At 47.1% G+C, this 12,583-nt stretch overlaps 1 protein-coding gene across 1 annotated transcript; it reads right to left on the bottom strand.

Moving 5' to 3' along the window:
* Positions 1 to 1,262: 1,262 nt before the first annotated feature.
* Positions 1,263 to 4,107, bottom strand: CLDN2 (claudin 2). The gene has a single exon (XM_075999457.1). It carries the CDS (start codon positions 3,924 to 3,926, stop codon positions 3,234 to 3,236), a length of 693 nt encoding a protein of 230 aa, XP_075855572.1. The 5' UTR covers positions 3,927 to 4,107; the 3' UTR covers positions 1,263 to 3,233.
* Positions 4,108 to 12,583: the final 8,476 nt, after the last annotated feature.

Genomic DNA, 12,583 nt, shown 5'->3' with positions numbered 1-12,583 from the left:
GCAAGGCAACCCTGTCTTCCAACCTCCAGTGGCTTCCAGTCAAGGGCTCCGGGATTCCTGGTGTCAGACCAGAGACATGACCTCTTGTTAAGTTTCTTTCCAGAGAGCCCTCTCTCAGTCCTTATTCCCACCTGCTGCCATTCCCTCTAAATTGGCTTGAATACTGAGGTTCTAGCGTCTGCACCAAGGAAGTGCAAGGGTAGTGTCTGATTTAATAAGTTCCTATGTGCTGAGACCCTCTAGGTGTAGGGCCTGGTTAAGCTGAATCTTGCAAGGCCCCATTATTGTCACTGTTGCCACAGCTAACACCCTTATGAACGAGGCTTTGTTAATTCCCAATGAGAGCCATGAGGCTGGGGCACAAACACAACGGCCTTCACTATTTCCTAGGTCTATGGCTAATCTAAATTATTTTATGAGAGAAGGTAACGCGGTGAGCTGAAAGATGTTTGCCTTGGACCCCGGCAGTACTCAGGAACATTTCTAGGAAACTAGAGCAAAGCTTTTCTTGCTCAATAGGCCGAAGGGAATAGTTAGAACAGGGCCAAATCATTGGCCTCCTAAACTCCACACCCCCAGAGTTAGGAGAATTTGAACTTAGATATTATGTCTTAATCAAATGTAGTAAGCCTGGCATCCCCCTGGTAAGGCAGCTAACTGGGCCCACGCTGGCCAGCATGGCAGGAGGGGCGGTTCTAGGTGGTGCACTTGATGAATTGGTCCTGCTCTCCCAGATCACCCTCATGGAAGACCAGGAGAGCCTGTCCCCTCACTGTTACCTGGCTGGCCATAGTTATTTTCCTCGTGCAGCTTTGGGACCTCTGGAAGGCTCTTCCTGTTGGCCGTAATATTGAATCAGCAGGGTCTTACTTTGGGAGTCAGGAGACTGGGGTACTAACACCAGCTGTGTGGCCCTGGAAAAATTTCTTCACTTGTGTGGGCTTTAGTTTCCCCATCTGCCCAATGGACATGATCAGAACTCATTCATCTTCCTCATAGTAGTGGTTCAGAGAAAGAAAGGAATACATACATAATCATTTAGCAAATAAATGAAATAATTGTTTGGAAAAGAGAAGAGCCCTGGTTAAGATAAAGAGGTAGCATTTTGTGGGGAGGGGAGTTGTCATGCTTTCTGTTTCCAGTAAAGTCTAGAATTTTCTATGCATCCTGTGGGGAGAAAGGCCAGCTTCCACCCTCCCTTCCCCTTAGCCCAAATCCCTCCAATCACACCTGCCTGGGCCCCTTTTAATCAACAAAACAGACACAATCAACAAGTGTTTATTGATCTCCTACTGTGTGCCCAGCACTGTTACAGATAGTCTGGGGGATACAGAGATGTCTAAGATGTGGTCTCTGCCCTCCAAGAGTTAACAGTGTACTTGTGAGATCAGATACACACATGAAAAGATAACTATCAATAACTATCAATCAAAAATTGTGAATGATAAACATCAAGAAGGGATTTATACATTGAGGGTTGGAGGAGGGAGGGGGAGGAGAGGAACGGAGTGGTTAGAGAAGGCTCAATGAAGGAGGTGACACCAAGCAAGTTCTCCAAGCATGAGGAGGACTTTGCTAAGGGGAGAGGGCCTTCCAGGTTGGGAGAACAGCTGGAACACAGGCAAGAAGGTGGAAACATGAAAAGCACGTTAGAGACAATGAATGGGCCCCTTCTGCTGGCACTGAGGTTTGGGGAGGGGTCCTGGAGTTTTTCAGAAGCTGGTCATGCCTAGGCTGGTGAGGGAAAATGTCTTTGGCTTATGACACCTGCTCCCACTACATGGAAAAATGGAGCATTTTCAGACTTTACAGGTAGCACTATCTGCCTGGGAACTGTTCTCTAATCCCCCACCTCAACTGCAATCTCAGCTCAGACATCACTCGGACCATGGTCATAGCACCTTGGGCAGGGATGTGCCACGCTGGAGCCCTTGGTTGCCCTCTAGCATTTCTGGAATATCTTCTGACGGAGGTGGGGAGAACAGGCCAGGGCCGCCGGGTGCTGTGGTCTCCCAGAGGCTCTGTAGTACTCTGTGGGTAGCCCCCAGGGGCCTGACCTCAGGCTTTGGGGCTGATTTTCCATTCAGCCTGAAGACTCTCTGGGGGGCTGCCTGTCTCTGGCACAGTAGAAACACCACTGGAGCCACCACAGATGTCCACCCAGCTTTTTAGATTACAAAGTTCTTATTCTTCCTTGGCCAGCATTGGGGAGTGGTATCTTCCTCAGTACCACACACTTCCATGCCGTTATCCCCCAGCCAAGGACTATCACTAGAAAAACTGGCTCACTGTTCTTAAGGCAACCATTGTCTAGGGCCCTTAGCCTTGTGGAGGAGGCCAGGAGGCAGGTCAGGTGCCCCAGAGGAAGGCAGGGGCCTTAGCAGAAGTTGGGGCTGCAGCTTCTGAGGCAGTTTCTCAGAGGAGTCAAAGTCTGCTGCCACCTGAGCTTTCCACCAGATCTTCTTTCCTCGTGAGTTCCTCAAGCCGTAGCCTCTGTCCCTGGCCCACAGTCGTGAGGGAATTCTGGGAAGTGCCCTGGGAAATGGTTCTGGTCTCTTTTTGGTCCCAAGCTGCCTACCCATCCTCACATCCTGCACCCAGTTGCCTTCTGTTCCCTGGATACCGTGGGATGGTTTTATTTCAGTTCATGCACAAACCAGTCTGGACACTGTGGAGTCATAACAAGAGTGGGATGGAGGTTCTACAGCCCATTACTGACCAATCAGTTTCTTTGGAGGGAGGCTTGAGAAGGAGGTTCGAGCCATGCCCATAAAAGCCACCACTTCTCCCCCCCATCCCCCAGCAACAAGCTAAGAGCAACCTCAGCCAGAGGGAGAGGGTCTTTCTTTGATCAAAGAGAGTAAGTCCCCGGGATGATTAGTGGGTTTGGGGATGGTTTCCCAGGTAAACCAAAGGGCAGAAGGGAGCCTCTGGGGCCTGGCTAAAGGTAGGGGCTCTGGTTTCAAGTTTAGGGTTGGGGACTCAGGGCAGGGGGAGAGCAAGGTGAGGGAAACAGAAAGGCTGGCTTGGTGAGCATCCTGCAGGCAATTCAACCTGCATGCTGTCACACTAGCTCCCATTTCTGCCTTTGCTCAATCCAGTGGCCAAAGTCAGTCTATCCTCAGCAGCACTTTCTGACATGATCCAGTGGCCGTGTCCCTCACCTGTGGCCCCAGGGGCCTGTCCACTGGTTTCCACAGCCCCAGCCACCCCCAGCTCTGGCCCCTGGTTCTTCACACATACCCGGTCAGACTGTAGGAGTTGAATTCACTCTTGGCTTTGGGAGGCTGACCAGGCCTGGGAGAGCTCCTAGTGGCAAGAGGCTGGGCTTGGTAGGCATCGTAGTAGTTGGAGCGATTTCTCTGGGATGGACAGGAAAAGCAGAGGATGATTCCAGCCACCAAGGAGAACAGGGAAGAAATAATGCCCAAGTAAAGAGCTTCTCCGATCTCAAATTTCATGCTGTCAGGCACCAGTGGTGAGTAGAAGTCCCGCAGGATCCCATGAAGATTCCAGGCAACAGGAATGAAGCCCAGGAGACCTCCAAGGATGAAGAAGACTCCGCCTACTACCGCCACTCTGTCTTTGGCCCTGGATTCCTGGCAGAAGACTGTGCACCTCATGCCCACCACAGAGATAATGCAGGCCAGCGAGGAGATTGCACTGGATGTCACCATCATGGCCTGGGCAGCCTGGATGTCAGCGGGCAGGCCTAGAAGGGTGCTGTAGATGTCACACTGGGTGATGCCTGTGCTGTGGGTGGCACACTCCATCCAGAGGCCCTTGGAAAAGCCGACTGCCGTCACAATGCTGGCACCAACGTAAGAACTCGTTCGCCAACTGGGGAGCAACATGGCAACCAGTGTGCCCAACAGCCCCAGAAGGCCTAGGATGTAGCCGACAAGTTGAAGGCCAAGAGAGGCCATGGCAGACCTCTCAGTAGAAGCGTCTTCAGGGCCCGCTCCTTCTTCTGGCTGCAGTTCTTGCTCCACAGATCCCGGCTTCTAATCCCTCATTTCAGAGTAATTCTGCCAAGCTGACTTCTCTCCTCCTTACAAGTGTCTGTGGGTGGCCACAAGCAGGCTCAAGAAGGCATCTAGAAGACCTAAAAAAAAATCCATAAACCAGATTAAATATTGACCAGAAGCTTATGAGAAACCAGAAAATGCTGGATGCCTTTTGACCTTTGTTATCTTTAGAAATAACACACGAGAAAGGGGGAAAAAAAACTTTGAAAGTGGAGCCAAAATGTCATCGCCTCCTGCGTAGGCACATGCCTTATGTTGGCAGCTAGACAAAGCCAAGGGCTAGACAGGTGGCTACTTTCCAGGAAGGTGGTGATGGCAGTGGCGGTTGTGGTGGCTGTGTTAACTCAACTGCTAGTGTCTAAGGCCTTCCGCGTAACACGTTGCCAAGGAACAGTGCCACAGGGCCCCTCAATTGCAGACTGAGGCCAAACTCCAGGGGACTGGATCAGGAGGAACAGGCCCTAGAATATAGCCTTGGACTCCAGTTTGTTAGAGGCCTCTTGAATCTCCAAGGGGCTAGAGAGTAGTGCCCAGGATGAAAATCTACTCCAGGGCACACTGGAGTAGGTGGGTAAAAAAGCATTCTGTTCACACTCTGAGAGTTCAGCTCCTCCCAGCCCTGCCCAAATTCCCCTATGTAGGCTAGCCTAAGACCTCCTGCATGTATAACACACCCAGACATTTCCTATCCGGTCTCTTAATGGATGCCCCCATCCATCGTCAACCTCTCAAATGATGAGGGAGTACTCCAGAGCAAAAAGGTTGTTCCAGGGCCTGGAGGGAGCCCTGAAATTCCCTGAGCCATGTATAAGGGGCACTAGGGCAGACAGGAGAAAGGGAGGCTGCTCTAGAATAGAGGGCTTTGTATGAGGCAGGCATGCATCTGAGCCAATCTTTTGGAATCTCAGAGCTGTACAGAATTTTGCAATGTTCTGGGAGCCCCCACTCTTGCCAAGGTTCAGGACACTAAGAGTCAAGGGCACACCCTTGTCCCCATCCTCTACAAGACCCTCCAACCCACTAATTTTTCAACCCACTGCAATCTGGCAATTCCATTTTAGTCTTCTTCAAGATTTCTCTTTCCCTACTCATCTCTTACATGTGAGTATTCCTCAGAATTCCATCCTTCTCTCAATCAACATTCTGTCCCTTAGCAAACTCATTTTCCCCCATTACCTAATCTACTACCCATCTATCCGCTGGCTCTTCCAAATCTGAATTTCCAGCATACACCTTCCTAAGCTTCCAAGACTGGCAGAGCAATCACTTAGTCAAAATGTCCACATGGAAATCTCATAGGCACCTTGGATTTGACATGTCCAAAGAATACTTACCCATCACCTCGCCCATTGCACCTCTCCCCAAACGATTCTTCCTTGGGTTTCCTGCGGTCACTGAATGATGCCCCTTGTGCTGGACCAAAATCCAGGAAGTAATCCTTGACACCTTTCTTGCACTTATGCCCACATCCTACAATCACTGTGTCCCACCAATTCTACCTGTTGAGTCTTTCTTGAATCCATGGCTCTCTGTCTCCACTGCTACTTCCCTAGTTCAAGGTTTCATCTTTCTCTCTCACCTGAACTATAGCAACAGCTTCCTAACTGGTCTTACTTCTAATCTTGCCTCCTCCACACTGTCATCAAGGTAATCTTTCAACACATTAATCTGATCAAGTCACCACTGTACATAAAACATTCCAATGGCTTCTCTTCAGCTAAAGGATAAAGTCCAAACTTGCCTGTACTCCATGACCTCTCGAGCTTAGTCTCTTGCCATTCCCTCCTTGTACTCTATATTCTCGCTGAACTAATTTATTTTCGGTTCTTCAGTCATGTCATGTGGTCTTTTGCTCCCAAATGTGAGCACAGATTGTTCTTTGCGGAATGACCTGCATTGTTCTTCCTTTGTTTAGTGCTTTCTCATTCTTTAGGACTCAGCTCAGATGTCTTTTATTCTAGCCTGGGTCAAGTGCTCCTCCTCTATGTTCTTCCAGTATCTCGTGTTTATTTACTTCCATCACAGTATTAATAACAACAATAATAGTAACACATATAGTGTTTCTTATGTGACCATTATAAGCACTTTACATATTTTAATTCATTTAATCATCACAACAAGTTTTTTGTGGTAGGTACTAATAATCCTTATTGTAGAGATGAGGAAACTGAGGTAGAGAGAGTAATTTTTGCACTATATTTCAATTTCCTGTTTAAACCCTTATTCTGCCCCATTGGTCTGTGAGCTACAAGAGTGCAGGTAGTATATCTTATTTATCTCTGTATCTCATGTGCCTTGCACAGTGCTCTACCCAGAGCAGGAGTTCAAAAAATGTCTTCTTAATGGATGAATAAAAGGGCAAAGAAACTAGAGACCATTCTCCTAAGTGAAGTATTTCAAGAGTGGAGAAATGAGCACCATATGTTCTATTAAATTGGAATGAACTGATGAGCACACATATGCACAGAGGGAAGTAAAACTCAGTGGAAATCAAGCAGGGTGGAGAGGGGAGGAAGGAAGGGGCAAAACCTACCTGGTGGGTGCAATGAACACTGGTTGGGTGAAAGAAGATTGAAAGAGGGACAGGGGATCAGAGGAAGAAGGGAGAGAGCGAGAGAGAGAGAGAGAGAGAAAGAGAGAGAGAGAGAGAGAGAGAGAGAGAGAGAGAGAGAGAGAGAATGAATAAATGTGTGTGCCAGTGCAAGAAGAGTTACACCATTATATATACTGGGTGGCACTTCAATGACTCTTACACTGAAATGTCATTGACTCATTTAAAAAGTCCTTATCTGCTAGTCATATAGAGCCCCTCAAAACCTCTTTACCACTTTTATTCATTCATTAAGAAGATTTTTTTTTTTTTGAGACAGAGTCTCACTCTGTCGCCCGGGCTAGAGTGCCATGGTATCAGCCTAGCTCACAGCAACCTCAAACTCCTGGGCTCAAGCGATCCTCCTGCCTCAGCCTCCTGAGTACCTGGGACTATAGGTGTGTGCCACCATGCCTGGCTAATTTTTTCTATATATATTTTTAGTTGTCCAGCTAATTTCTTTCTATTTTTAGTAGAGATGGGATCTCGCTCTTGTTCAGGTTGTTCTCGAACTGCTGACCTCAAAAGATCCTCCTGCCTCAGCCTCCCAGAGTGCTAGGATTACAGGCATGAGCCACTGCACCCAGCCCCAAGAAGACATTTTTTGAACTCCTACTTTGGGTAGAGCACTGTGCAAGGCACAAGACCTTTGTTGAATACCTTGTCTCTTTAATCAAATTCTAAACAATTTGAGGTTGAAAAACTTATATTAAACTTCTATTGTGCCTCCTCAGCATTGGGCATATGGTTGTTAATAGCATTCATCAGCATTGGATATGACAATGCCAAAGCCAATGCAAAACAGTGCAGAGCAGGAGCCAATAAACATTTGATGACAGGTAAGGCAGGAGATCTAGTTTGAATCTCAGCTCTGTCACTTATCAGCTGTGACACTGAACAAGTCTTCTCGCTGCATTGGTTTTCTTATTGCTAACCTGGGCACAGTTGTACCTATCCTGATAGCGACTGAGCAGCTCAATGAGGCCTTCAGTGCTGCTTGGCAATCCTTCTTCCCCTGGGAAGCATCCTCCTGATGACTACTTCAAATATTTACCATTCCTTTTGAGCTCCCTACCCTACCTCCTCCTTGTGCAGCTATTAGCTTATCTTGATCATTCTCTTTGCAGCCATGATTCTTAAACAGCCATCAATATTAATGTCTCCACTTCTTCACCCTTCCACTCACTGCTTGGCCCTCTCCAATCTGGCTTCTGTCATTAGCTCTTGACAGAAAATATTCTCACCAAAGTTATCCGATATTTCCTTGTTTCAAAATCCAATGGTCATATTTGTCATCTCACCTTGTCCTTCTCCTTCCTAAAACTATCTTCTTCCTTGTTTTCTGTAACACCACTCTGTTTTTCTCACCTTTCAAAATGAGTCTTCTAGGTCTGCTTTATAAGTTCCTTTTCTTCTGCCCACTGTTTAAATCTGACTATTCCTGCTCTCTTATGGTTTCACCTAGACTTATAGACTACTGGTTTTTTTTTTTTGTTTTTTGTTTTTTTTTTTTTGAGACAGAGTCTCACTTTGTTGCCCAGGCTAGAGTGAGTGCCATGGCGTCAGCCTCGCTCACAGCAACCTCAATCTCCTGGGCTCAAGCGATCCTCCTGCCTCAGCCTCCCGAGTAGCTGGGACTACAGGCATGTGCCACCATGCCTGGCTAGTTTTTTGTATATATATTTTTTAGTTGGTCAATTAATTTCTTTCTATTTTTGGTAGAGACGGGGTCTCGCTCAGGCTGGTTTCGAACTCCTGACCTTGAGCAATCCGCCCGCCTCGGCCTCCCAAAGTGCTAGGATTACAGACATGAGCCACCGCGCCCGGCCTAGACTACTGTTTTTATTCTTAACATTCTCCATGGGTGATCTCATCCACTCCGTCTCTATGCCAGTCACTCCTAAATTTGTACCTCTGCCACAGATCTCTCTCCTGAACTCTATTTATGTACAGTCAGTTGCATTTGGAATGCCCCCACCTGAATGTTTTAATGACACCTTAAATTAAACATTTGTAAAGCTGAAAGCATCTACCCTCTTATCTCCCCACCCTCAAAGTATTCCTCATCCAATGTCCCCTATCTCAATAGGGCCATCACCCATCTAATAACTCAAGTTAGTCACCTGGATTCCTTACCTATTGTTGACATATAATTAATTATGAAATCCCATCAGATCTATCTTCAAAATATATCATGAATCCATCCACTTCTTTTTATCTCTACTGTCTAAACCTTAGTTCAAACCATGCAACCATCATCTCTTGTCTGTTTGGAAATCTCATAGGCACCTCAAATTGGTCTTTTTAATTCCACTTCTGCCCCACTTCTTCAATCAATTTTTCATCCAATAGTTAAGGGTCTTTTCTAAAGTGGAAATCATATCATGACTAGCACCTCACCCTTTACTATGCTTCAAAAACTTTAGGAGCTCTTAAGCGCTTTCAGGATGAAGTTCAAACTCCCCAGCCCAGGAAACCAGGAGAGCCCTCCATTGTCTAACCCCTGCCTTTCTTTGCAGCTTCATCTCTCCCATTAACCTCCAGCCTCATGCTTTATGCTTCTGTACAAACACACACACACACACACACACACACACACACACACACACACACACACACACTCCAGCCATACTTAAGCACTTGAATTTCTCTGAATTTGCCTTTCTCTCTGTCTCTAAGCCCTTAAGTATGCTATTCCACCATCCACCATTCACTTGGATAATTGCTAGTCATTCAACTCATCCTCTCCTTACAACTGTCCTTGGACCCTCTCCACTTCCCACCCAGGCCGGGTTAAATATGGTTCCATTGTCCCTCCTATCTGGGCTTTCAGTGAGAGTGGGTGAGATACCTTGAGGTTTTCAAGGGGAAGACCTACTACCTCCCAGAGAAGTTCAGCTCCTGCTTCAGCCTTCCTGGGATGGCAGCAGAAGAGCCAAGCTTAAGTTTCTTATGGAAATCAACAGTGTCCCCAAGAGGTAAATCTCTCCACAAAGCCAGTCCTGACTCAGAAAGAGTAAATAGGAAAGTATTTTGGGGCAGTGGGAGGGCAGGGTCAAGAAAATGCCATCACTGAGGCTTGAAATCTCTAGAGAATCTCACTTGGCATAGCTGGAAAGGAATAACAACTTGTTCTTACAAGCTGTTGGAGCTTATTCGAATGGCAGAAATGGCCCCATGGGGGTTAGCTTTCAGCCAAGGTCAGGAAGACGGATAGACAGATGGTTGGGTGGTAAGCCAGGCTAGATTCAGCCAGGATTTTGTTTGATGAGCAGTTGAGGTGAGGACAGACAGGGTTGAGATGAAGGGTCCTGGCCTGAGTTGTGCCCAGAAACTGGTTGAGGAAGTCCCCTAACTTCTCTAGGCCCCACTTTGCTCATCTCCAAAGTTTTGAATCTCAAGCAAGGTAATGGGGACAGGAAACCATTTTGACAAATACAGAAGACTGAAGAGTTGTTATTACAAGCAGGCAGCTTTAAAAGAAACCTCTTTTTGAGGGATCCTCCTAGAAGCCAAGTGCTGGGTGCTCTGAAGGTACAGAAAACTCTAGGCCTTGCCAGCTGAATTTGTCTTTTGGGCATGGGGCCAAAGAAACCTTTTTGCCCAGGGCCGGGCAAGAAGGTTTCATTTAGGATACTTACCTAATCTTTCTTAGGGGAGGGATTGGAGCTGTAGGAGAGGATTAGGAAGGTCAAGATTGACAGCCGCTCCTGACTTAACCCCTTCCTGCCTGGGCACTTGCTCTGCTACTCTCCAAGTCTCTTGCTGCAAGAATCTTGTGCATGGTACCTCTTCTTTGGGGGCACCCTCATAAGACTACATGGGACAGAACATTTAGGGTTATCAGGCTCAAGGAAGGTCCTAATGTGGCCTCCTGAGGGTGATGGGGATCACCACAATCCTCTTCTGTCAGTCAGCCTCATTTCTCCATCCTTCGATCTCACCGCCCCTCAGAGGACCCTAAGACACTTACCCCCTTCTCTGAACCTCACCCCCAGCTGCCAGAGGCCTTAGTAGCTGGCAAAGCCATTTCCTTGAGGCCCTACTTTCTGGAAAGTTTGTCCTTGGAGCAGTTTACTTTTCCTTCTACATCAGTTGATTGATGACAACTCAGGGAACTGCAACTGAATTGAGAGATTTTCTAATAGTTTTTAAAAGTTTATTTTTGTCCTAATCATCAAACTAAAACATCCTCACTTTAGAACACTGGAAAACACAGAAAGGCAGAATTTGGAAAACAAAAATCACCTCCAATCTGCCCTCCCGGAAGTGCTGTGAGTATGGAATTCCAACTCCATTTTCAAGGCGGGCACTTGAAGAGACTAATGCCTCAGCCCAAAGCAGGAATTTCTAATGACAGACTTTCAGGGCGGTGAGGGAGAGCCATTCCAGGGCTTCAAGGGAAGACTTTAAGACTTCACTCAGGATCCTACCTTCTGCTGCCTCTCTGAGCCTCCATGCCGATGAGGGCAGTGGAGCTGGCTGTGAGGGAGGATCCCTGCCAGGCCCACTCCAGGCCAGTTAGGCAGAGGGGTAAACTTAGCTCCTTTTTGTTCCATTTTTATCTCCATCCTTTGGCCCCCAAAAGCTCCAGCCAGAAATGATCTGATTTGGAGAGTGCTTCCTTTGGCCCCGTAGTTTTGAAGATGGGAACCTTTTTGATAGCATTGAGGAAGCAAATACCACCAACCTAAGTGCCACCAGAATTTTCCCTCCCCATACCCTTTACTCAGAACCCAAGGCAGCCCAGCCTGGCTCCACCATGGGGTGAACTGATAGCAACTAGGAAGGAAGAGTGCTCACATAGGTGAACTCAAAAGGCAGCGACTAAATCAAGATGGAGATACTTACAGAGCCGTTCTTTTGCAGAGCCTTGGAGGGGGAGATGCCCCTGAAGATGGAGGAAGGGATCCTGAGAGAGGGGAGTGAAGTGCAAGGGGCCACAGCCTGAGGTGATAAAGGATTTCTAATTGTTAACCACAGCTTTGCAAAATCCATCTGCAAATCTGAGCCTTGGGTCAGAGACTTATTACAGATCCGAATTAAACCCCTGGAGGCTGGGAAAGATTGAGGTACTTAAAAAAAAAAAAAAAAAGATTTGGTGGGTTTTGTGTTTTTTTTTCTGTCAAAAACTCCAGCTGGGCTTTTGTGTGGTGACCTCTGTGAACCCAGGGGAGGCCTCATGGGGAGGGGGGTTTGGCCCGAGGTGGAATTCAGAACATTCCAGCTTTGAGGGTGGGGAGAGGAGGGGGCTCTGTTATGCCCATTAGGTGTCCCTGGCTAGCCGCCCTGAGGCCCAGCATGGAGTAAGCCTCATAAACACAGCCCTGGTGAGCCAGTGCCCAAGCAGCCTGGGGCTCTTCTACCCAGCTTGGTTCTCCTGCAAGCCCCCAGCCCTACCCCACACCAAGGTTGCTCCCAAGGCTCAAGGGTGGACATGTGTACTATAGATTTAGACTCCGTGAGCTCAAGAGCAGGTCCTACAAGTGGAAATGAGGTGGCCCTCATAACGGCAGCCTCCCCTTTTTACCACAGACAGCAGTACCATACACTATGTCATTTAAGCCTCTCGAAAGTACTGTGGAATGGAGTGCGAAAGTACTGTGGAATGGAGTGAGGTGACAGGCTTTCCTCCGCAAATGGAATAAAAGCTTCCCTGTATTTTTCCTGAGTAGAAAAATACTAGATGCTATTGAAAAGAAGTCAGAAAATGAACGAAGTACAAAGAAGAAACTAGACGTCCTCACAGTGCTACCGGCCAGAAATAATCATTGGTAACATTCTGATGTACTGTAGAAGACATCAGTAGAAATATTTTTTATAAAATTGAATTATACTATACCTACAGTTATTTAACCTTCTGTCATGGCTAAACAATGTGTCATGGACCATGTCTATTAAAAAACAGCTACATCATTCTCTTATGGCTGAACTGCATTCTATCACATAAAATATGATTCATTTA

Source organism: Microcebus murinus, chromosome X (genome assembly GCF_040939455.1).
Source record: "Microcebus murinus isolate Inina chromosome X, M.murinus_Inina_mat1.0, whole genome shotgun sequence".
In the NCBI taxonomy this organism is placed as follows: domain Eukaryota; kingdom Metazoa; phylum Chordata; class Mammalia; order Primates; family Cheirogaleidae; genus Microcebus; species Microcebus murinus.
Note: the sequence above shows the minus strand (reverse complement) of the source record. Positions and strands in the feature narration are given on the sequence as shown.

Coding starts and splice junctions, on each gene's coding strand:
- CLDN2 (XM_075999457.1), bottom strand. CDS start 3,926: ATGGCCTCTCTTGGCCTTCAACTTGTCGGCTACATCCTAGGCCTTCTG.